This window comes from Zeus faber, assembly GCF_960531495.2.
Source record: "Zeus faber genome assembly, chromosome: 22".
In the NCBI taxonomy this organism is placed as follows: Eukaryota; Metazoa; Chordata; class Actinopteri; order Zeiformes; family Zeidae; genus Zeus; species Zeus faber.
The window spans coordinates 23,289,588-23,312,652 of NC_137209.1; the positions used below are offsets into that span (position 1 = coordinate 23,289,588).

The 23,065-nt window shown below is 46.9% G+C and overlaps 2 protein-coding genes across 2 annotated transcripts; one reads left to right on the plus strand and one right to left on the minus strand.

Annotated features, from left to right (window-relative positions):
• Positions 1-3,382: 3,382 nt before the first annotated feature.
• Positions 3,383-7,837, minus strand: fga (fibrinogen alpha chain; the record flags this gene model as incomplete). The annotated part of the gene is made up of 8 exons (XM_080023609.1): positions 3,383-4,092; positions 4,634-5,297; positions 5,466-5,630; positions 5,761-5,859; positions 6,193-6,338; positions 6,471-6,654; positions 6,741-6,851; positions 7,781-7,837. The coding sequence occupies 8 exons, from the start codon at positions 7,835-7,837 to the stop codon at positions 3,383-3,385; spliced, it is 2,136 nt and encodes a 711-aa protein (XP_079879735.1).
• Positions 7,838-13,008: 5,171 nt separating this feature from the next.
• LOC307247457 (transmembrane protein 185A-like) lies at positions 13,009-18,821 on the plus strand (the record flags this gene model as incomplete). Its single annotated transcript, XM_080023610.1, has 7 exons — positions 13,009-13,482; positions 14,950-15,167; positions 16,004-16,211; positions 16,495-16,578; positions 17,279-17,455; positions 17,617-17,740; positions 18,423-18,821. 7 exons carry the CDS (start codon positions 13,009-13,011, stop codon positions 18,674-18,676), a joined length of 1,539 nt encoding a protein of 512 aa, XP_079879736.1. The 3' UTR covers positions 18,677-18,821.
• Positions 18,822-23,065: the final 4,244 nt, after the last annotated feature.

Below are 23,065 nucleotides of genomic sequence, written 5' to 3' on the forward strand. Positions count from 1 at the left end.
TATATCATATATTATATTATATCATATCATATTATATCATATCATATTATATTATATCATATCATATCATATCATATCAGATCATCTCCCTTCTCAGCAACTTTTTATGGTGAGTGGACGAAAAAAAGAGTCAAATCCAATACACGGTTTCAGTGGAATCCAGTTGGACACGCCCACTGGAGGTTTGTACTTTTTGGTCGTCCATTGATCTCGTACTTTGAGCGACGCCGTGTTTTCCTTCTGACATTCCCCCCCCGGCACCCGAACGAAGAAAAAAACAAGACAAAACTAGAAAAACGTGAAATCTCCTTTTTTAGGAAACTCCAGCTGCTCCCACCACAAAACACCGGTCGCATAACGTGCGTCTCATCGGGGCTTGACAGGGTTTTGCCGGCGCAAGAGACTAGAAACGGGAAGTTGCGTCGCTACCCGCCGGCGACCGGCTGCAGCCGACGTTGGACTCCGGATGTACCGAGATGACGACGAAGGCTAATTCTAAATAAAACGTGATGTAAATGGGAGTCTCCCGTTCCCTAAAAGGAGGCGGCAGGCCTCCTCCAGACGCTCCACCTCATGAGCTCCACCTCATGAGGTGGAGCTCAGAGCTGACGCAGGACGCCAGCAGCTGGGTGGAAACAGCAGACCTGTCCCTGCACTCCTCCACGTCCAACGGTCCTCACCTCCATTCGGTGAAGGTCTTCCATCTGCGTCCGGACTCTTCCATGCAGCTCCCCGAGTCGCCGTGACAACGCCGCCGTCCGTTTCCGTAGCGACGCGAGCTTCCCGGTCAGCGTGTCCGCTTGTTCCGCGAACTTCTGCTCCGACACTGAGGAGGAAAGAGGCGGAAAGACGGAGAAAAAACACCTTAGCAGCGTGGTACCTTGGGTTCCGTTTGCTGAGCCCCACCTCCGTCTCCGTCTCCATCAATTGTTACTTTCATTATTTTATTACTATTTAGGCTGTTTACTATTTACCCCTAAAAAGTAATAAAGTACACACACACACTAACTACACACAAACAATAGGAACACCCTTGTTTTTGTTTTGGATCCTCATTATTCTCCATCCTCCCGTCTAGCGCTAGGAAACCGCCGAACCCACGGACACGAAACTAGAGAATTTTATTGGGGTTTGTCCAGATGTGCCATAGTGCAAGTTTGATCCTCGTCGGACCGGGCTGTATCTGGCAGAGGAGTGAGGAAAGTGGAGGTGGTAAAACAAAACGTTTTTCGAAAGAAAGGAAGCGGAAGTAATGGGGGGAGGCACCGGAGGCTTTTGGCTTGTTTGCACATTGGTGCGTTTGCTGCGACTCAGCTGGACCCCGTGCAGCGCTGCCTGCGCCTCCACTTGGTTTCTGGGCAAGTGGCACCGGGATCTCCCTCAGGGTGAACCCAGTTTTATCACACGTCAAGTTTACACGACGACACATCGTCTTACCGTGTTGGCCGACGATGTCTCTGCGCAGGGCGTGGTACGCCCTGGTGCTGGAGCTCACGGACGCCTCCAGAGATTCCTGGTTCCGCTGCAGATCCACACACAGCTTGTGGATCCTGGTGTTGACATGTTGCTGCGTCTGAGACAGGAGAGCGTCCACACGGCAGCTTGACGGACACTTCCACGCCTGGCACACGGAGGATCCCCTGTTAGCCCTGGTGTGTGAGTGTGAGTGTGTGTGTGTGCGTGCATGTGTGTGTGTGCATGTGTGTGTGTGTGTGTGTGTGTGTGCATGCTTGTGTACCTGTGTCTGCATATTTGTGTGTGTGCGTGCATGTGTGTGTGTGTGTGCGTGTGTGTGTGTGCGTGTGTGTGTGTGTGTGTGTGTGTGTGTGTGTGTGTGTGTGTGTGTGTGTGTGTGTGTGTGTGTGTGTTACCCAGTCATCGTCAGTGCACAGAGGGTGGTCTGCAGAACATTCTCGCCTCCTGTACGTGTGAGTGTAGGCTTGCAGGGTGGACTGGTGGCCATCTTGATTCTGCTGCATCAGCTGCCTGCAAACTGAAAAGACAAAATACAGGAGTGCTTGAGGTTTGCTGCTCGGCATTTCCATTGATTTTGGGAAATATCATGGTCATGTGTTTGTCTCTAGACACACTATTTATTTATTTTTTTTGTTTTGTTGTTAAAATATGTATATGGTGTAAAAAACAGACACATCTGCTGGATCTCAACTTCTTTTAAACCATATACGAGTTAACTTTTCGTTCGTAGAGATGGGGAGAGAACTGATGATAGAAACATACATACATACATACAAACATACATACATGCTTTATTCATCAATATTGGCAATATACAATATATATTACAAACGATTCAACTGTATCGTTCCAGGCAAACTGTTATTAAATGTTGCTTTCATTCTATCTGGTCTTTTCCCGTTGGAGTACAAGGAAAGGATCCATGAAGACCCAAAAAAAATCGGACAGTGTTTGGAGGTGTTGGCAGGTGTTGTGAGGTATCGGTAGCGCTTGGAAGGTGTTGGAAGGTGTCGTGGGATGTCATGAGATGTCGTGAGGTGTCGATATGTGTCGAAAGGTGTCGTGAGGTGTCGGTAGGTGTCGAAAGGTGTCGTGCGGTGTCGGTAGGTGTTGGAAGGTGTCGGAAGGTGTCGTGAGGTGTCCGTAGGTGTCTGAAGGTGTCGTAAGGTGTCTCTAGGTGTTGTAAGATGTTGGAAGGTGTCATGGTGTGTCAGTAGGTGTTGGAAAGTGTTGGGAGGTCTCATGAGGTGTCGGTAGGTGTTGGAAAGTGTTGGGAGGTGTTGTGAGGTGTCACAAGGTGTTGTGAGTTGACGGTAGGTGTTGGGAGTTGTTGGTAGATGTTGGAAGCTATCATGAGGTGTCGGTAGTTTTTGTAAGGTGTTGTGAGGTGTTGGAAGGTGTTGGTAGGTGTCAAAAGCTGTGGAAAGTATTGTGAGCTGTCGGGAGGTGACGGAAGTTTTCGGAAGGTGTCGTTATTCTCCATCAGTCTTGTTCTTTGTGCTGAAATGCTTCTCAAATAACGCTTTTTCTGAAATAAAAACCAGGAAAACTGTGAGTTTTATGTGAACATATAATCTTTATTTACTGAAGAACCCAAGAGTTAGGTGCGGTGCATACAGAGGAACTGTGGTTGTCCCAGTGGTTTTAAAGACAAGAAAAAAAAGCCGGATGCAAACGCGCGCAGTCAGTCGGGTCATTGACGTTGAACAACAGAACAAACAAACACTTAGGGTTGTAAAGGACACTGACGACATAGTTTGACATGATTTTGAAATCCCATAATGATTTACGAGCCGATTGGCAACCCGCATTGCCTGTAAGGGTCTCTCATCCCAGGACTTTACCCCCTCCACGACCCCTGGCTTCAGTGCTACCCTTCCTCTCCTTCCTCTATTCCTTCATCCCGTCAAAGCGCCGCAGGCCTGACCAACATTCGGACCCTCCTGAGGCTGTAGTCGGCAGGTTTGAACGTGGTCCACACCACTCCATTCTCTATCTCATAGGGCGTGTTGCTGCCGGGATCGTACCGCCCCTTGTAGTACACCCCGTTCAAGTTAGCTGACTGGCAGTTGTTGTACCACCACCCTCCCCCGTACATCTCCGCACAGTTCTCCTCCCATTTGTCGCCGTCCCTGTCGAAGGTGCTAAACCTCATACCGTTGTGGGACAGGAAAGAGTCTAGGCTGGCCACACCCTTCACCAGGGCATCCCCCGCGTCACCCACGTACCCCGAAACATGCAGCGGAAACCCCTCAGATTCTGCACCCACCCTAACGGTGTACTCTGCCCGGGCCACAGCCAATTCCCAGTCCTCCAGCTCCACCCGTAGCATAGTCTCTCCCTGATGGGTCAAGAGGTGGAGGTTCTGGTTGCCTAGCCACACCTCCCCCTTGCCCTGCGCGTCTACTGAGCCAAACCCGCTACGGTAGTCAGACCAAGAACGGTTAAAGTTCAGTGCCCCAGTTTCTCGTTGCTGGACTAAAAGCCACCCTCCCAAGAGGCCATCCTGGTTACAGTAAACCTCCACTACCTCTTTGGAGTCCACGCCACCTGGTTTAACCTTAAAAAGGCCACTCGTTTCCCCGTTCAGGTGTTTCTGCTGGATGTCGGCGCAATCTGCGAACAGAGAGGGGCACACCAGGGACGGTCCTGTTAGCTTGGACTGGGATGTTCTGTGACGCTGCTGACTGGACTTGGCATACTGGGATAACAGAGACGCTTATTGAGTAAGACGTTTTCCCTGTAAAATCTCTGTCGCCATTTTTTAACCCATGCATATTTGAGTATCTGCCGTTTTTCTGGTCAAATTGGTTGGGAGTCGTCCCTGGATAGTGTCTCATTTAGTAAATGTTCTGTTAGTGCCTGTTCAGATTCTGTTCTATTGTAGAACAACCCATTGTCAAATTTGATCCAAAGAAAACAACACAACATGTTCAGGATTTAAACATAAATAATTCAACTTGTGATAGTAATGTCCAAATGTAGATCGTTTGGATTAACAGGACCGGTAACTCCAGTTTCATAAGGATTATTCTATTAACTTTAAATTTTCTTGCATCGGGCTAACTAGCGAGCTCTAACACAGACTAGCTGAAAGGCTGCTTGGCGCCATGAAACTTGCAGTTTTAGTTACTTTACTCCAGGTCTGGTGTTGTACCTTTTCCTACATAATCCTCTCGCCGATCAGCTTGCACACTCTTGACGCTGCGGGCATGGATATTAGGAACGTCGTCATCGGCAGCGTCCGTCATGAAGGGCCCGAGGTCGAGTCCAGTTGGATCATACATGCCTCCGAACGACTTGAAGTTGTCGGTCAGGCTCCCTTTGGACCCGCCGCTGTGGGCTGCACCGGAAGAGGAGGAGGAGGAGCTGAAGGTGGAGGAGGAGGAGGAGGAGGAGGAGGAAGAGGTCCGTCTTATTGTCGGGAAGAAGGCATTCAACCCGTCGTTGTTCAGGTTTCCTAATCCACTGCACTCCGGGCCTCCCTCTTCCACCTGCTCCTCTATCTCTCTCGGGCCGTCCTTGGTGTGGACGGTGACTTTTCGGGTGCGCATGGTGCAGGAAACAGATTTGGTGGAGACGGAGGTGGAGAGGCCTTCCACTCCTCCTCCTCCTCCTCCTCCTCCCAAATGAAGGCCGTCCCCCCCAGAATTGCTGAACTCCGTGATGGACTTACTGGGCTCGTCCCTGGTGCCGTGTGGGAGGGAAGAGGATGATGATGATGAAGATGGGGAGTAGGAGGTACCTGAGATCTTGGAAACAGTTGCCGGGGATGTTGCACTGGAGCCCTCATCCTCCAGTAGCAGCTGCATGTTTTTGATCTGAAAGCGGAGGTGCGAGGGACACAGGTTTAGCGACACCAAAGGACCCACCCCAACACCCCAAATTCAGCAAGGTCAGTGACGACTGCTCAGAAATGACTCGAAATTGGTGCAAAATATCACTTATCGCTAACGTATAAGGCTTCTGGCCAAACCTTGTCTTCTTACCTCTGGGAAGAACTCCAGCGTCTGCTGGTCTGTGTTTCTGCTGCCGACCTCCAGTTTGGACTTGAAAACGGTGTCGACATCATCCTTTAACAGGCGACTCTTCATCACGTAGATGCTTCCCACCGTGTAGATGGTCTGGGCTGCCTGGGAGTCCAGCTGGACCATCTGGGGCACAGACAAACCATTTCAAGATGATGAAGATGGATGGATGCATGGGTGGGTGGGTAGATGGATGGATGGATGTCATTGTATTCCCCCTCAATTCTCTTGTCTGTACCGTTCCTCCTGTTCTCACCTGTTTGTCCAGGGTGTCGTAGCTGTCCTTGTCCACTGAGTACATTCTGTGCGTAGAGCAGGAGCCCTTACATGACCGCAGCTTGATGTCCACGTCCACCTGGCGCAGAGGAGAGTGGCGGTCAGTACCGTCTGGTGTCCCAAAGAGATGCTTTACCCTGAACCCACCTAGTTTAACATACCATCTTGGGTTTGAGCAATCAACGTTGTAAGTGTTTTCGGGTGTTTAAGGTTTGAGTTCTGTCGACCCATTGTTATGTTATGTTGAAATGGTGTTTAGCTCGACTGCTCATACCAAGGGCCAAGCATGACGGCAAAGACTGAACCGACCGCTTGAAGGGAGTTCACAGTAATGTTTCTGTCCTGCAACAAGGACTTTCTGTGCCAGCGAAGCCGAGTCACGCCCTGTCGTTCTCCCCCATGGTCTCCGTACCTCCAGTCTCTGCATCTGGACAACCTGGTCTTTGATCTGGTTCTTCATTGTGGCCAGGATCCTCAGCTGCCGGTCGATCTTAATCTTCACGTCCACCATGCGTTGGCGCAGATTCTGGGCCAGGTTGTAGTAGTTGTTGTCGGTACCTGGTGAGAGGAGTGGGAGGACGGACTGACGAACGATGGATGGACACACAAATCTGGAGGAGAGACGGATGAGGCCGACTATACAACGGAACCACACCCAGCGAGACGCAAGCAGGAAGTGCGGTCACTGACCTGAGGCGGTGGTGAGCTTGTCCTTTATGTATTCGTAGATCTGCTTGGTCACCTGGTCGGTCGAGCGGTGCTGGATCCGGTTCTTCTCTAGAAGCTGGCGGATCTTGTCGATCTTCTTCAGGATCTCGTGGTCCTGTTTGTCCACCAGACCCTGGATCCTGCAGCCGGACGGACATTTCGTGCCCTGGTGATGGAAAGAGGAGGAGGAAGATGAGGAGGTTGTGGATAAGGCGGGTTGTTCACCAACGGTGTTGTTCCTCAGAGGCATACCCAGTCGTCGTCGGAGCAGAAGGGCCACTCCTTCTTAGTGTCACATTTATCAGCCTTGTGGCCCTGTTCCAAGGGCCGAGTTCCTCGTGGGTTAAGAGTGTTATTATCCGCCTGGACAGGGAGGGGGAGGGTGAGGGAAGGGGTTGGAGGGGCAGAGAGGCAGGGTACGTAGAGGAGACAGTGGGGGAGTGAGAGCAAGATGGAGGGGGGAGGGAGAGAGAGAGAGAGAGAGAGAGAGAGAGAGGGTGAGGGAGAAAGAGAGAGGGGGGGGGGAGTGGGGGAGAGAATACGTTACGAAACATTTATCGTTATAAAACTCGTTGATTCACTTGCGACCACCAAAGTGTCCCCCTGTGGCCCTTAAGGGGCCCAGGCCCCCTCTTTGAATCACCCATTGATATGGCCTGTTTCTCCAACACTTTATATTTTGTGGCATAAACAGTAAATAAGGATTTGTGGTTAAAACTCAAACGGAAATTTAAAGATCCTGCGACAATTAGACGACAAATATGAATCAAGTTCAATCTAAAAGTTGTGAAAACAGTTTGAGTTGAATCGTTCGATTTTAGAACCTTCATCCACCTTGTTATCATTTGTTTGATGTTATTTTATGTTGTTTTATGTTTTCACATTTGGTTCAGTTGTCCTAATTTCATACAATTTTCTTTTGCATTTGTCTTGTTTAACCTATGAAACACTCTGTAACCTCTGTTTAGAGACAAATTACTGTTTTGGAATATTTTCATTTTTATATTTATATTTATATTATAATTTATATTTATATATTTAATATTCATTAATATATATGTTAAAAAGTGATGACCGGTAAAACACACCAGTCATAAAATCATTTCAAATACACATTTGTTATAAATAATAATAATAATTATTATTATTATTATATATAAAAATATATTTAATGTATTCATGAATAAAAGATGAAAATATTCTCAAATAATGACTTCCTGTTTAATTCGTGAGTTAATTAGTTATTTAGTGAGAGCCTGAATGAAAGCGTTTTGTTTTTCGTTGGGACTCACCAGGGTATAGGCCAGGCCCAGCAGGCCCAGACACACCAGAATATTCAGTCGTTCCATCGAGTGCTTTTCCTGTCCTCTCTCTCTCTCCCTCTCCGTCCTCCCAAGGATTTAAGCTCTCCAACCAAACCCCCGGCTGAGTCACCGTCCCCAACTCTGAGTCAGCAGCAGGACTTTAGTTCACCGCCCTCCCTCCTTCTACCCCTCTCTCTCTATTTGTTCTCATTGCTGACTCAGCCGAATCAATGAAATATAATATTGATCCGTTGAGTCGTTTGACCTTTGTTTCTGTTTTTTCGTGCAGAACGTTCTGGTTTGACCGCCCACGCCGACTGGAAACCTCGCCGTCAAAGTGACAATACGTCATTTTGTGACCAAACAAATCAAATGGAGCAAGAAATTGGCTTCACACTGAATCGGAAAACGCATATTATATTTATATTCATCAAAAATATAGAAATCAAATATCAACCACTAACAAATGCCCCATGACCCTGTGTGCCAGGGGTCTCAAACAATGGGCCTGGGGGCCCCACACGGCCTGCATGACAATTGAATGTGGCCCGCTAGACATTTATGATGTATGGTTAAATCTGGGCTGCAAATACATTTTTTATTTTATTTTATTTTTTTAATTACAATGTTTAATAAATCTGTGCCATTTTACTCTATTACATTTTCAGATTATAATCTATTTTGTATTCATTTTATTTTGATTGAATTTTTAAATTAATTTAGATTTGATTCATTTAATTATGTATTGACATTTATGTCTTATTTATTGCTTATTTAAGTTGACATATTTTTTATATTTATTATTAGGCAATTCATCAATCTTCTTCTTCTTCTTCTTCTTTCAGCTGCTCCCGTTAGTGGCGGCCACAGCGGATCATCTGCCTCCAACACCTTGTGTTCTGCGAATCTTCCTCCCTGACACCACCCGCCTGCATGTCCTCCCTCAGCACCTCCATCAAGCTTCTCTTTGGCTTCCTCTTTTCCTCTTGCCTGGCAGCTCCACCCTCGGCCTCCTTCTCCCAATGTAACTCTCATGTCTCCTCCACACGTGTCCAAACCATCTGAGTCTGGCCTCTCTCACTTGTCCAACCTGAGCCGTCCCTCTAACGTACTCGTTCTTAATCCTGTCCGTCCTCGTCCCTCCCAGTGTAAAACAAAAAATAAAAAACAAATAAAAAAGTTGGTTCATTTTCCTGTTAGTTTCCCCTCGGTTTCCAGTGTGGCCCCCCGAGGAGACACCCTTGCCAGCGGCCCCCAGGTCGTTTGGGTTGGGACCCCCTCCCCAGTGTTGAGGGCCTTCATTCGACACGAACCAAGTAGACCAGCTCCCTCTGCCGGCCAGTCGACGTCACTGCAGCTGTAAGGCGGCACTCTCTCGGAGCTCTGATGAGGGGACATGTGCACATCCCAGAATGTGAAACCCAGTCAGGGAAAAGGGTGGAGGACGTTAATCCACGTAGAGGAGAAAGCATGCGTCTGTGGAGACACCGTCCCGCTGTCCCCCCTGCGGCCCGGGACGGGGTATAAATCAGAGGCATTTCATGTTTTGTGTTCCCCGTCGTCTGTAAAATGTCTTTTCCATTTTTGTTGTAAAACACTTTGTATGTATGTATGTATGTATGTATGTATGTATGTATGTATGTATGTATGTATATATGTATGTATATATGTATGTATGTATGTATGTATGTACAGTATGTATGTATGTATGTATATATGTATGTATGTATGTATGTATGTACAGTATGTATGTATGTATGTATGTATGTATGTATGTATGTATGTATGTATGTATGTATGTATGTATGTACAGTATGTATGTATGTATGTATGTATGTATGTATGTATGTATGTATGTATGTACAGTATGTATGTATGTATGTATGTATGTATGTATGTATGTATGTATGTACAGTATGTATGTATGTATGTATGTAGGTATGTACAGTATGTATGTATGTATCTATGTATGTATGTATCTATGTATCTATGTATGTATGTACAGTATGTATGTATGTATGTACAGTATGTACATGTATGTATGTACAGTATGTACAGTATATGTATGTATGTACATACATGTATGTATGTAAAGTATGCATGTATGTATCCTCCTCTTCGTTAAATGTAAGAAGGGTGGGGGTTCAAACCTGTTTTGGTTGATTCATCATAATAATTAATATAAATACACTTTATTAACGTCCTTGAGGAAATGTCCTGAGCTTGACTCTATGGAGGAGGAGTTCACAGCCACACTGACGCACCCAACTCCAGTTCCAATGCCTTGCTCAAGGGAAAGGTTGAAGAAACACAGAATCTCTTCGCTATGAGCATGTATCTACATGTACTGTATGTATGTATGTATGGGTGTGTGTGTATGTATGCATGCATACATGTGTTGGTATGTATATAACTAGGTTTGTATGGGTGTGTGTATGGATGCTCCATCTAAAAACTGTTTCCTTTGTCACCCAGCGATCAACACTGTGCTGATCCCATAAGTATCACAATAATTAGGGTCATGGAAAAGGTCCCTGCAGAAGGTACCGAGGGGACACGGGGGCCGGAGCAGAGGAACCACTCTCTTTTAGTGCCGGGACCTTGGTGATGAAAAGTTGGCTGTACAGGAATGGAATGGTCTTAGGATGCTGGGCTCCAAAACCTAAAACGCAACAGACCAAATGTGCGGAGGTCGTCTGAACTCATCATTACATGAGATAAATAAAAGGAATTAAAGGAACAATACACTTGTAACACGGCACAACGAGGATTTTCATCAGAACAAAACCTGATCTGATCAATACTTTATTATACCGTTCAATATGGGGGATTTTTAAAGTGTGGTATTGTGAAATATTGGAATGATATTATAAGAAATGACCCATTTTTGCTGCGATAAAATATATTCCTCCATTTCGTCAGTCATACCGAACACAAGAACTCGGGTGTGGGAGGACTAGAGGGTTCGATGCCAGTGAGCTTTTGGAAACGAGCGACACGAGTCTGCGTTTAAAATTGAGCGGAGACGAGGGTTTGAAAGTCGCCCGATGGTTCAAGTCCTAAGTTCAAGTCCTTGGATCAAGCTGGATGACACAACCCAGCTCCGTCGGACTCAGTGGCTCAGACTCAGTCCTGTTGTCGCAAGTCCCATCTTTTCTGTGGCTCAAAGTTTAAAGTAAGACAAGTCCCTGGATGCAGCCTTGAGGGTTTGATGCCAGATGCGCGATTAAAATCCTGCAAAGTGAGAGAGACTTCAAAAGCGCCCGGAGAACAGCTGGGCGTGTGGAGGGGCCCTGGTGGTGTGATGGGGTTGGTGCCACAAACCCAAAACACATCTGTGGATGTCAGGCAATTGGCCGGTTCCACCCCAGCAGCTGGATCACAAGCCCAGCTGTGGTGGTTCTGGGGGGGCATTGAAACCCCACCCGGCCTCTGGGAATGATGTAGACATCGGTGGTTGAAGTTTTGAACGTGTAGTCTGCTGGAGATAGAGTTGAACATTATATATATGATTTATTGTAATGGATACGTCTACGTATTTTTATCATATATGATTGATTTGAATGAATACCTCATATGTATATTTTATATAAGATTGATTTGAATAGATATGCTGCTCTTTTGATTCTGATTGATACTGATTCTGTCATCGTGGTGAGAATCAAATCCCACATTTGAAGTTGACAATTGAATGAGTATTTAATCATATTTCACAGCAGCTGGTTCAGTGCTTCATCTAGTGCATCTACTAACCACTGCATCTATAACCACTGCATCTACTAACCACTGCATTTACTAACCACTGCATCTACTAACCACTGCATCTACTAACCACTGCATTTACTAACCACTGCATCTACTAACCACTGCATCTACTAACCACTGCATCTATAACCACTGCATCTACTAACCACTGCATTTACTAACCACTGCATCTACTAACCACTGCATCTACTAACCACTGCATCTATAACCACTGCATCTACTAACCACTGCATTTACTAACCACTGCATCTACTAACCACTGCATCTACTAACCACTGCATCTATAACCACTGCATCTATAACCACTGCATCTATAACCACTGCATCTACTAACCACTTATAGATATTTCTTTCATATTTACTGTGTTTGTGTATTTTGTTTATTTTCATCCCTCCTGTTGTCATCATTTATATGGAAAAATTGCTTCGACATACAACTGTTTTAACATACGACCGTTTTATAGAACCAATTACAGTCGTAAGTCGAGGTACCACTGTATTATATATGTATATATAAATATATATATATAAATGATTTATTTATTATCTCAAATGTATATTTTAAACATCTCAAATATATATTATATATACAGAATATACCGTCTCAAGACACGTGCACATTTCCACCCTTGAAAGCGCAGTGAGGTGTCCCTTCATGCTTTCCATCCTGGTGGACAGTTGTATAGTTACAGCTGTTCATCGTTTTGTCATTAAGCTCTGATTGGTCAAGGACGCTTCCTGGAAACATTGATAAACCTCAAACAAAGACCTTTCTTCACTTTCCTGCTTCTGTCTGATTGGGACGATGGCTTCTTGGGTTTCTTCAGGGTAATGGGAGGGAAACAGTTCAGTCTGTTGATGTTTGATGGAGACTTAATTATCTGCTGATTATATCTGTTTTCTTTATTCTAGAGTGTTCATCCTAGCTGTGCTGATTTGGGACATTACCTGTGTCCCTCTTAAAAAAGATGGTAAACTAGTTTTAATATTTCACCCAGGCCTCTATTGATATGTTTATTTAATCTAGTAACATGTTCATGCTCTAGGTGGTGGACCCAGCTCGTCCTATGGAAGTGGCTCCAACGCCCACTCTGCAGCTGATTCTGGCTTTTACAATGCAGCTCCTTCCTCCAGTGGCTTTCTCTCTAGTGGTAGCTCTGCTCAGGGTGGAGCCTCAAATGCTGGAGCTCCACTCTCCTTCCAGCCTGAAGCCAGAGAACCCAGTTACCACAGCTCAGGGAACCAGGGAGGCTCCAGTGCCGGGCATTCTTTTGGTCCCTCATTTGTCTCTGGTCAATACAGTGCTCCTTCCCAACCTGGCTCTCCACCAGGTGACATTACAGTTCTTTGGCTTGCGTTGATGTACTTTTTGATTGCTCCAACTTAATTGCCTTATTGGAATGATGCTTAATGGTTCTCTCCTAGGTGGTGCCTGGCATGTGGCTCCCAACATGTTCTCTGTTGATGCTGTTTCCAGTTCCCCTCCAGCAAGTTCTCTTAGAACCAGCCCTCCTCTTCCTCCACCTGGTCCAGAGTTTGTGCCGGGAGAGATGTCCCGCTATGAGAGCACCACTGAAGAAGGAGTTTATGAATCAGAGACCCAGGAACCAGGCTCAGTGTTTGCTTCACCTCAAGGCTACTCTGCTGTAGAAGCCTCCAGCAGTCCACTTCAACCTGGACCAAGCATGGCCGGAGGCCTGTATTATTATCCTTATCCCTATGACTACATGTTCCTCACTGGCCAGTACCCTGTAGGCACCTTCACTCACTACAGCAGCAGCCTGGAGCAGGGCAGAGACCACTGGGATCAGGCTGAATATGAGAGGTTTGCTGCCCCCTCCAGCCCTGGTGGAGCCCAGCAGGTCAAGACTCTTCCCAGTGACTCCACATCTACCCAGAGCTCCCAGCAGCCTAGCCAGTATGAGGCACAAGGTTCAACTGGGGCTGGTGGCAACTTAAACAAGCGGTACTGGGGGTAACATGCAGCCCACTCAGTCTGGAAGATGTCATGCTCAGTAAGTGACTCCAGAAGTGTTTGTATTTCAACCTGGAATGAATCCTAATGTGTACACTTGTCTTTCAGATGGCTGAAGACCAAGTAACATCTTGAATAAAGCTTGTTTTGTAATCAGTATGTGGTGTAACTCTTGCACTGTCGCAAAATATTACTTTAAAATGATGCCACACAGCAAGTCAAACAATGCATGCCTCGGGTCCGACACAAGAGCCCGTCCAATGTCAGGGAAGAATGCTGCCAGGTCAACATGTTGCAAGAATGTGTTCAGTGCAACTGTCAATAGTTAAATTCTTTACAATCTTAAAGATGACTTGGTGTTACCCAGCCAGTTCAAGGCACTTATGAAGCTCCTTGATGAACAGATCTCAAGGAGGAAGCAACAATCGGGTCTTGTCAAACCTGACAGCAAATGGAACTGTTAGCTGAGAAGCAGGGAGGTAAACAGATGCTGTCCCAGTTGAAGGCTCTACAGACACATTGACTTCATCACCCGTGACTTTCAAGGGACTGAGGTGGAGGGGTCACCTGGCAACCGGAGGGTCCGTTCATCCTCCTGGCTAATTTGCAGCGGTGTCCAAAAGCAACACACCTGGTCCATTAAGAGCTCCAGATCAGCTGGTCTCATTAGCTGCTTGGAGGTGCTCAAAACAGCCGACTGTAGGATACTGAGTGCGTATATCTATAACCGTGACCAAAGGTTCTGGGTTAAAACGGCTGTGCTGGTTAAAGCCCTTGTGAAATGCCTTCATACCGCAATGTTTGTGCCATCACCATTGGAGAGTTGAGGGTGAAATGTCAGCTACGCAGTGCTGCCAGTGCCCTTGTGCAAGGCATTAGCTCTACTAAGCTGGAGTTGGTCCCGACGCCCTGTGCTGTCTTCCAGAGCCGCGTCAAGGGAAAATGTATACTGATGTCATTGAGCAAGCAACCACACTGGAGATGGTTCCTGAACTGTGGCTTCCAAAGCCTCAACGATAGTCTGGGGCACTACCTGCGGATGCCCTTGAGCAAGGCGGTGGACTGGATGCTGTCGACCTCATCCTGAAGTAGCGAGGGACGGGTCAAATGTGGAGGTGTACACACTACCTGTAGCGGAGTCCTTTTACATTTGTCATAAGAATCTACTCGCACTGCTCAAAGGTTGAGGGCTCGAACCCGATTGGGGTTTTTGATATATTGCTCTTACTTTATACTAAGAGTGCCCAAACGAAAATACATGGAAGGTAGCTGCTGATGCCCTTGAGCAAGTTGATTGAACTGGTGTTGGTCCTGGATTTGGCTGCTGACTGGGCATCAGAACCCAGAAGTGTTTTTTTTCAGGCGGCAGCATTAAGGAAGGTGCTATGGCTCCCTGTGTGTCCCTGTGTGTATGTAGGTGCGGTGGCTCAGTGGTAAGAGCTGGTCTGCACCCCCTGGTAAGTTCCTGATCTACTCTTGCCTGCTGCTGTTCTCCGTGCTGCTCTCCCTGCGGCTGGATGGCGTCATCCACTGGAGCTACTGGGCCGTCTTCACCCCCATCTGGCTCTGGAAGCTGCTGGTCATCATCGGGGCCTCTGTGGGGACCGGGGTCTGGGCCCACAACCCCCAGTACAGGTGAACCCAGAGTCTGGGGCGTCTGTTGTCCATGTTGTCCTGCTTATTACACGGCAGCTTCATCATAAAACAATACGTTGAGGTGGAATATTGATTTGAAATTAAATTATAACTCGAGCGACATGGTAGCGTAGCAACAACACAGTGAACTGTAAACCTACATATGACAACATGTTTACTGTTGTTCATGTTGAATTGGACATCTAAGATAACACTTTATTAATCCCCGGAGAGAAATCCAGGCGTTACAGCATCAAAAAACAGTGCCGTCCAGAAAGAGATATACAATGAAAATGGGATAAGAAATAACACATAGTATGTACACGTCTATCTGCACAAAGCAACTTACACTATGGTGGCGTTACTCATAAAAAGGTGCAACAGTAGTAACAGCAGTCACCTCTACAAGTCTTCTGTTTTGTCTGAGTCGGAGTAAATATCTATTTCATTTCACATATTTTATGACATCATCATTTAAAGGGCCTGTCCATGATTACACCTCATCCAGGATCATGACATTTGGTATTCTAAAACCGGGAAATAGGCGGAGTCGGTGAAAGAAAAATAGTTTTCTTTAAAGTGGGCTTTAAGAAAAACATCCATATCAGAGATGTGATCGGTCCAACTGTGGAGACGGACGTATTTCGCAGAAGAAACGGAAGGTTTGGGCGGTTAGAATTGAAGGTGTTTGGTCAGTTAACGTGTTGGTAGAATGGAGAGATGGAGGCAGAGGCAGGGTGGAGGCAACGGTTATTATTCAGAAATATCCACCAATCAGAGTGGAGTATTTCCACAGAGCCTCCACGCACTGAGCGGTGACGGTGCTGTTGTTCCAGGGCGGAGGGGGAGACGTGCGTGGAGTTCAAGGCGATGCTGATCGCCGTGGGCCTGCACGTCCTGCTGCTGATGTTCGAGGTGCTGGTGTGTGACCGCGTGGCGCGGGGAAGCTACTTCTGGCTGCTCGTCTTCATGCCGCTCTTCTTCGTGTCGCCCGTCTCCGTGGCCGCCTGCGTCTGGGGCTTCCGCCACGACCGCTCCCTGGAGGTAGGGCGCGGTGGCCGGGCGACGACCTTTTTATTCTATTTTTTTAAATATAACGACTTAGAGAAAACATAATAAAAATGCAAACACAATTTATATCACAAATATATTCACTGACAAAAAAAGGTGTGTGTGTGTGTGTGTGTGTGTGTGTGTGTGTGTGTGTGTGTGTGTGTGTGTGTGTGTGTGTGTGTGTGTGTGTGTGTGTGTGTGTATAATAGAAACAATGGCAATTACATAGATAAGATGGTTATTAAAATTTGTATTTTTTGATCTTCTCCGCCAGCTGGAGGTTCTGTGCTCCGTCAACATCCTGCAGTTCATCTTCATCGCCCTCAAGTTGGACAAGATCATCAACTGGCCCTGGCTGGTGAGATCTCCCCAAAGATAAACACATCGCGGCGATTCTAGCAGTGGAGTAAAAGCAGAGATATCTGACAAAAAAAACAGTCACTCGTGAGAATCGCACTTGAGTAGAAGTCCTAAAGTAGCTGATATTTAAGGAATCTAAGTGTCAAACGTAAAGGGAGAAAGGAAGCGGGGCGGGGCAGCACCGGTGCTGGAGGAGGCCTTCACTCTCTGGGACACGCCTGTGCTTGTCCGGTTGTCAGTGTGGTTGCCAGCGGGGTTGTCAGTGTGGTTGCCAGCGGGGCTGTCAGTGTGGTTGTCAGTGTGGTTGTCAGTGTGGTTGCCAGCGGGGTTGTCAGTGTGGTTGCCAAAGGGGTTGCCAGGTCTCCGTGACCAGCCCTGCAAGAAAAAAAACAAAAAAAAAACCCCACTTCAACAATTAAAATGTAGCCCAATTCAGCTGGAAAAGCACGGACCTGGCAACTCTGGGCATGGCCCCAGAGAGTTTGTTTACTCTCAGCTTGAAGCTGATTTGAGCCTTGATACATCGTGGTAATAATTTACTTTTTGGGGCTGAATTCAAAGTAAAAGTCGGCAGGAAAAGTACAGATATGCCCAATTGTGTGTGTGTGTGTGTGTGTGTGTGTGTGTGTGTGTGTGTGTGTGTGTGTGTGTGTGTGTGTGTGTGTGTGTGTGTGTGTGTGTGTGTGTGTGTGTGTCAGGTGGTGTGTGTCCCGCTGTGGATCCTCATGTCCTTCCTGTGCCTCGTCGTCCTCTACTACATCATCTGGTCCGTGCTCTTCCTGCGCTCCATCGACATCATCGCCGAGCAGCGCCGCACCCACATCACCATGGCGATCAGCTGGATGACCATCGTGGTGCCGCTCCTCACCTTCGAGGTGACGCAGAGCTCTGCAAACGGCCCCGCCCACTTTAAAGCATCCCAGACTTCTCACACATGTATATAAATACTTATAGTCAGTGTGTGTGTGTGTGTGTGTGTGTGTGTGTGTGTGTGTGTGTGTGTGTGTGTGTGTGTGTGTGTGTGTGTGTGTGTCAGATTCTTCTCGTGCACAAGCTGGACGGCCACAACAGTCTGAGCTACGTGTGTGTGTTCGTTCCGCTGTGGCTGTCACTGCTCACACTCATGGCTACGACGTTCGGCCAGAAAGGAGGAAACCACTGTGAGTGAAACTTATCATCATTACTATCATTATTATTATCATCATCATTAATATCATCATTACTATCATCATTATTATCATCATCATTATTATTATCATTATTATCATCATCATTATCATTATTATCATCATTCTTATCATTATCATTATTATCATTATCATTATCATCATTATTATTATCATCATTATTATTATCATCATCATTATCATTATCATCATCATCATCATTATCATCATCATTATTATTATTATCATCATTATTATTATCATCATTATTATTATCATCATCATTATCATCATCATCATCATCATCATCATCATCATTATTATTATTATCATCATTGTTATTATTTTTTTTATTATTATTATCCACATTATTATGATTAGTGTCATGATTAGTATTATTATTTATTTAAATGTTTTATTATTATCATTATCATTATTATTATTATTATCATCTCAGGACTCTATGGAATACTCAAATACTATAATGGCCTCTGATCGTGAGCACTTCTCCGCTGGAGTCACGTCCCTCATGTCACTCTGCATGCTAATGCTAACGCGAGCTAGTGGTGCCAGCGAATATTGTTTGATCCTAAAAACGTTGTTCAATGTTTGCGATAGTTGAGTTTGTCTCTCGCCGAACAGTACTTACTAAATGAAAATGTTCTCGGTGCTTCAGGGTGGTTCGGGATCCGTAAAGACTTCTGCCACTTCCTGCTGGAGCTCCTCCCCTTCCTGCGCGAGTACGGCAACGTGTCGTACGACCTGCAGCGCGGCGAGGACCCCGAGGCGTCCGAGGATCCGCCCGTCCCCGAGCCCCCGCCGCCCAAGATCGCCCCCATGTTCCACAAGAAGACGGGCGTGGTCATCACACAGAGCCCCGGGAAGTACTTCGTCCCGCCGCCCAAGCTCTGCATCGACATGCCCGACTAGCCCCGCCCACCGGCGCCGGTCTCGCAGGATGGCCGAGGCCTCGGCGTTGGGTTCACAGACTGTTCGGACGGTACTTTGCCCCCCTCCCCCCTCCCTCTCCCCTCCACCCAAAGCAGAACTCTGCAGGAGCCGGGTCAGCGCCTCGAGCCGGGACCTGGATTCCAGGAACGACTGGATCCAAGATGGCGCCCTCCCAGCTCGGCCCGGGGACCGCTGGAGGGATCGACCCCAAAGGCGGCGGTGACGGTCGCCCCTTCGCCCGTCGCTTTCTATCTGTTCAAAATTCTCCGAGCGTTTGGCCGGTGTTGGCGGAGTTGCTGTCGGGCCCCGGGGAAGGTGATTTGGGATCAGAAGCACGGCCCCGTGGCCTGTTCCCGGGACGTCATGTTGTAAATACCAGACGGTGATTTGGGACCAGACGGACGAGGGTCCGACTTGGACCGGGGCCAAATTCTACTTCAAAACAAATGTCTGTTTTGAGGGTTGTTGTTTTTTTACGTATTAAACCAACTTTCTATCATAACCTTGGGATCCAAATCAAGTCTCACACATTCACCAAATTCGGACAAAATATTTAAAAAGTGGCCAATAATTTGAGTTTATTTTATTCCTGTAGTGAAGGCCACTCAGCCCCTCTTAATGATTGCAATTTAAAATGCAACATTATTATTTTATTGTATTTAAGTCGGCCCTAATCTGGATATTTGGCCGAACAGACGGTTCATAAACGCTCCAACAACAAAAGTTTTGTTTTAGTTTGAAACTAAACGGTGAGTAAATCCCTTTCTGGTCTGAGGAAAATTGTGATTAAGTCAGCATGGGAATCCCAACCACGCCGCCAAAAAAAACCCTAAGTGTTTTATGTGACGACTTTCTTTTATCCAGTCTGTGTCCAGACGGGCGCTTTTATTTTGACACGCTGAGGATCCGCAGCGTTAGGGTTTGGAAACAAAATAAAAGTTGTTTGTGTTTTCTGTTGTCGTTGTCCATCGCCCTAGTAACAGTTCACAGCCAGGAAGAAACCGTTTCACTCCCCTGCACCTTTCATCTTTCCTCCAAAATGGCGGCTCGCCTCTCGTTGCGTCTCTCTGTCGAAGCACAAAAAGAAAATGGAGACGCGGTCGATATTTAAGGGACTGTTTTGGTGTCAAAATTGAGATTTTTAGATGCTTGACGAGCCACGTTAATAAAGGTTCCTGTCAACGTCCTTCACAGCATGTCCTGACTTTGTGCTGGAGGCGTGTGTGTATGTCTATGAATCATGAATCAGGTTTGCATCGGTTAAAAGCGCTCCAAAGCAGGAAGAGATGTCGCGACTCCGCCCCCACCACCAGTGTTCCAAGAGCTTTTCAAAGCTGCAATATAAGAGAGACTTGAAAAGCGCCCGGAGAGCTGGGGGAGTGTGAACGGGACCTGGCGGTGTGATGGAGGTGATGGATACCCAAAACCACAGCGGATCATCTGCCTCCAACACCCTGTGTTCTGCGCATCTTCCTCCCTGACACCACCCGCCTGCATGTCCTTCCTCAGCACCTCCATCAAGCTTCTCTTTGGCTTCCTCTTTTCCTCTTGCCTGGCAGCTCCACCCTCGGCCTCCTCCTCCCAATGTAACTCTCATCTCTCCTCCACACGTGTCCAAACCATCTCAATCTGGCCTCTCTCACTGTTCCACCAAACTGTCCAACCTGAGCTGTCCCTCTAATGTCCTCATTCTTAATCCTGTCCATCCTTGTCCCTCCCAATGAAAACCTCAACATCCTCAACTCTGCCACCTCCGCTTCATCCACCTGCCTTTTAGTCCATGCCACCGCCTCTAAACCGTACAACATGGCTGCTCTCACTACCGTCCTGTACACCTTCCCCTTCACTCTGGCTGGAACCCTTCTGTCACACATCACTCCGGACACTCTTCTCCACCCACTCCACCCTGCCTATACTCTCTTCTCCACCCCCTCCACCCTGCCTGTACTCTCTTCTTCACCTCTCCCACACTCTCCGCTGCTTTGGATGGTCGACCTCAAGTACTTGAACTCATCTGCCTTCTCCACCTCCACTCCTTGCGTTCTCATCTTTTCTCCGCCCTCCCTCCCATTCAGGCACATGTATTGTGTCTTGCTGACTTTCATTGCTCTTCTCTCTAATGCCTCCACTTCTCCAGGCTCTCCTCCACCTGCTCCCTACTCTCGCTACAGATCACAGTGTCATCCGTGAACATCATAGTCCACAGAGACTCCTGCCTGATTTCATCTGTTAACCTGTCCATCACCACTGCAAACAAGAAAGGGCTCAGAGCTGATCCTTGATGCAGTCCCACCTCCACTTTGAATGACTTGGTCACGCCTACTGCACACCTTACTACTGTCTGACTGTCCTCATACATATCCTGTACCACTCTGACGTACTACTCTGCCAACCCCGACTTCCTCATGTAGTACCACACTTCCTCTCTCAGCCTTCCCTGTACTTTTCCATCAGCATTCTTAAAGCAAACATTGCATCTGTAGTGCTCTTAGAAGAAGAAGAATTAGAAGAAGAATCTTGACTGATCACACGATGCCACACTTGCACGCATGCAAACACACACACATGCACATGCTTTGGATGGTGGCCGGTGAAATGAGGCCTCTGCATTTTAACCATCCTGGCTTGTCCTTCATCCAGTGGGGCAGCCAGGAGCAGTGCATTCAACTGGATGGAAACACGCCTGGGGATCTGGTTCCAAATGTCTTGTTAAGGAAATTATTCCGCAATGATCGGTGAGGTTAATCTGCCCGCTACAAGAAGACAAAACTGAGAATATCCAAGATTATTTATTCTGCAGAATAAAGAGAAAGATTCAGTACTGCTCCAAAGCAGCGCTGGGATCAATCTGATATCACAGAGAAAGACAGGAGGCTTTATACAGTAGAAACAGGGTGTGGTTTGGGTCAGAGGTCTCTGACGAGTCTGCCTCCCCTCTAACTGTCTTCCTGGGTGCCCCCCCTTCCTAGAATGTAAATAACAGGTACTTGCAACCTTGACCTGGCCGAATGGGGGTTGCATGACAATGCACTTCTAGGTGTCCCCCATCTCTATAGAAGGTAAACAGGCCACGTGTGATCTGATTCTTTCATATTAGAATTGACATTGTAGGAGCAAAACATTTCTCTTTACATGAACTCTGGGGTGTTCCTGGGAAGACAGACAAATGTTTTCAAACCCCCTTTTGGAGGTAGAGGCCTTTGTCCTCATTCAAAATAGTTGATCGTAATCATTTTTCCCTCACAGTCCATCGCTGGTCAGACGATGATGTCCCTCTACTCTTTCCTGGCATGAAACCATACTGCTGCCTGCTGATCCCCACCGCTCCTCTTAAACTAGCCTCCACTACCCTTTCCCATAGCTTCATGCTGTGGCTGATCAGCTTTATTCCCCTGTAGTTACTGCAGCTCTGTACGTCTCCCTTATTCTTGAAGATGGTACCAGTACACTTCTTCTCCACTCCTCCTGCATGCTCTCCCTTTCCAGGATGGTGTCTCTTTAGGAACGTCACTGCCATCTCACCTAAACTTTTCCATGCTTCCCCAGGTTTGTCATCTGGGCCAACTGTCTTTCCACTCTTCATCTTCTTTAATGCTGTTCTCACCTCATCCTTGCTAATTTGCTGCACTTCTTGATCCACTATCTCCACATCATCCACTCTTCTCTCCCTCTCATTTTCTTCATTCATCAACTCCTCAAAGTACTCCTTCCACTTTCTCAACACACTCTCCTCACTAGTCAGCACATTCCCATCATTATCCTTCATCACCCTAACCTGCTGTACATCCTTCCCAGCTTGATCCCCTTGTCTTGTCAATCGGTACAAGTCCATAATTCATCTCATATTGTCCAGACTTACGTGGGCCCGGTGGCTCAGCGTTAAGAGCTGGTTTGCACATCCCGAAGATTGTGGGTACAAACCCAGCTGCTGCGGTGGTTAATACTGCAGTCTAGCTCAAGGAAGGTTCTGGGTTCGAATCCTGAGATAAATGGATGCTGTCTTTTCTCTATTTATGTGTATGAATTTCACTATATGTGTAGTTAAAGTGCATGTGTTTCTATGTGTCATGGTGGTGCAGTGTTAGTGTTGCAGGTCTCAGAGCGTGAAGGCTGTGGGTTTGAACCTTGCTGGATTGTGCATGTGTCTCAGAGTGAGGCACTGGGTGGTGTGACAGCAAAAAAAACCTCTGAAGATGTGGAGTCAATTGTGTGTCCCTCTCAGCAAGGCACTGGGTGTTGTGACAGCAAGAAAAACACTCTGAAGATCTAGAGTCCCAGCAAGAGGTTCAAAAGCTCATCTTCATGACCTTGCTCATGCAAAACATCTCTTCAACACTCAGACTGTGGTCACTTTAACCAACAGCTCAC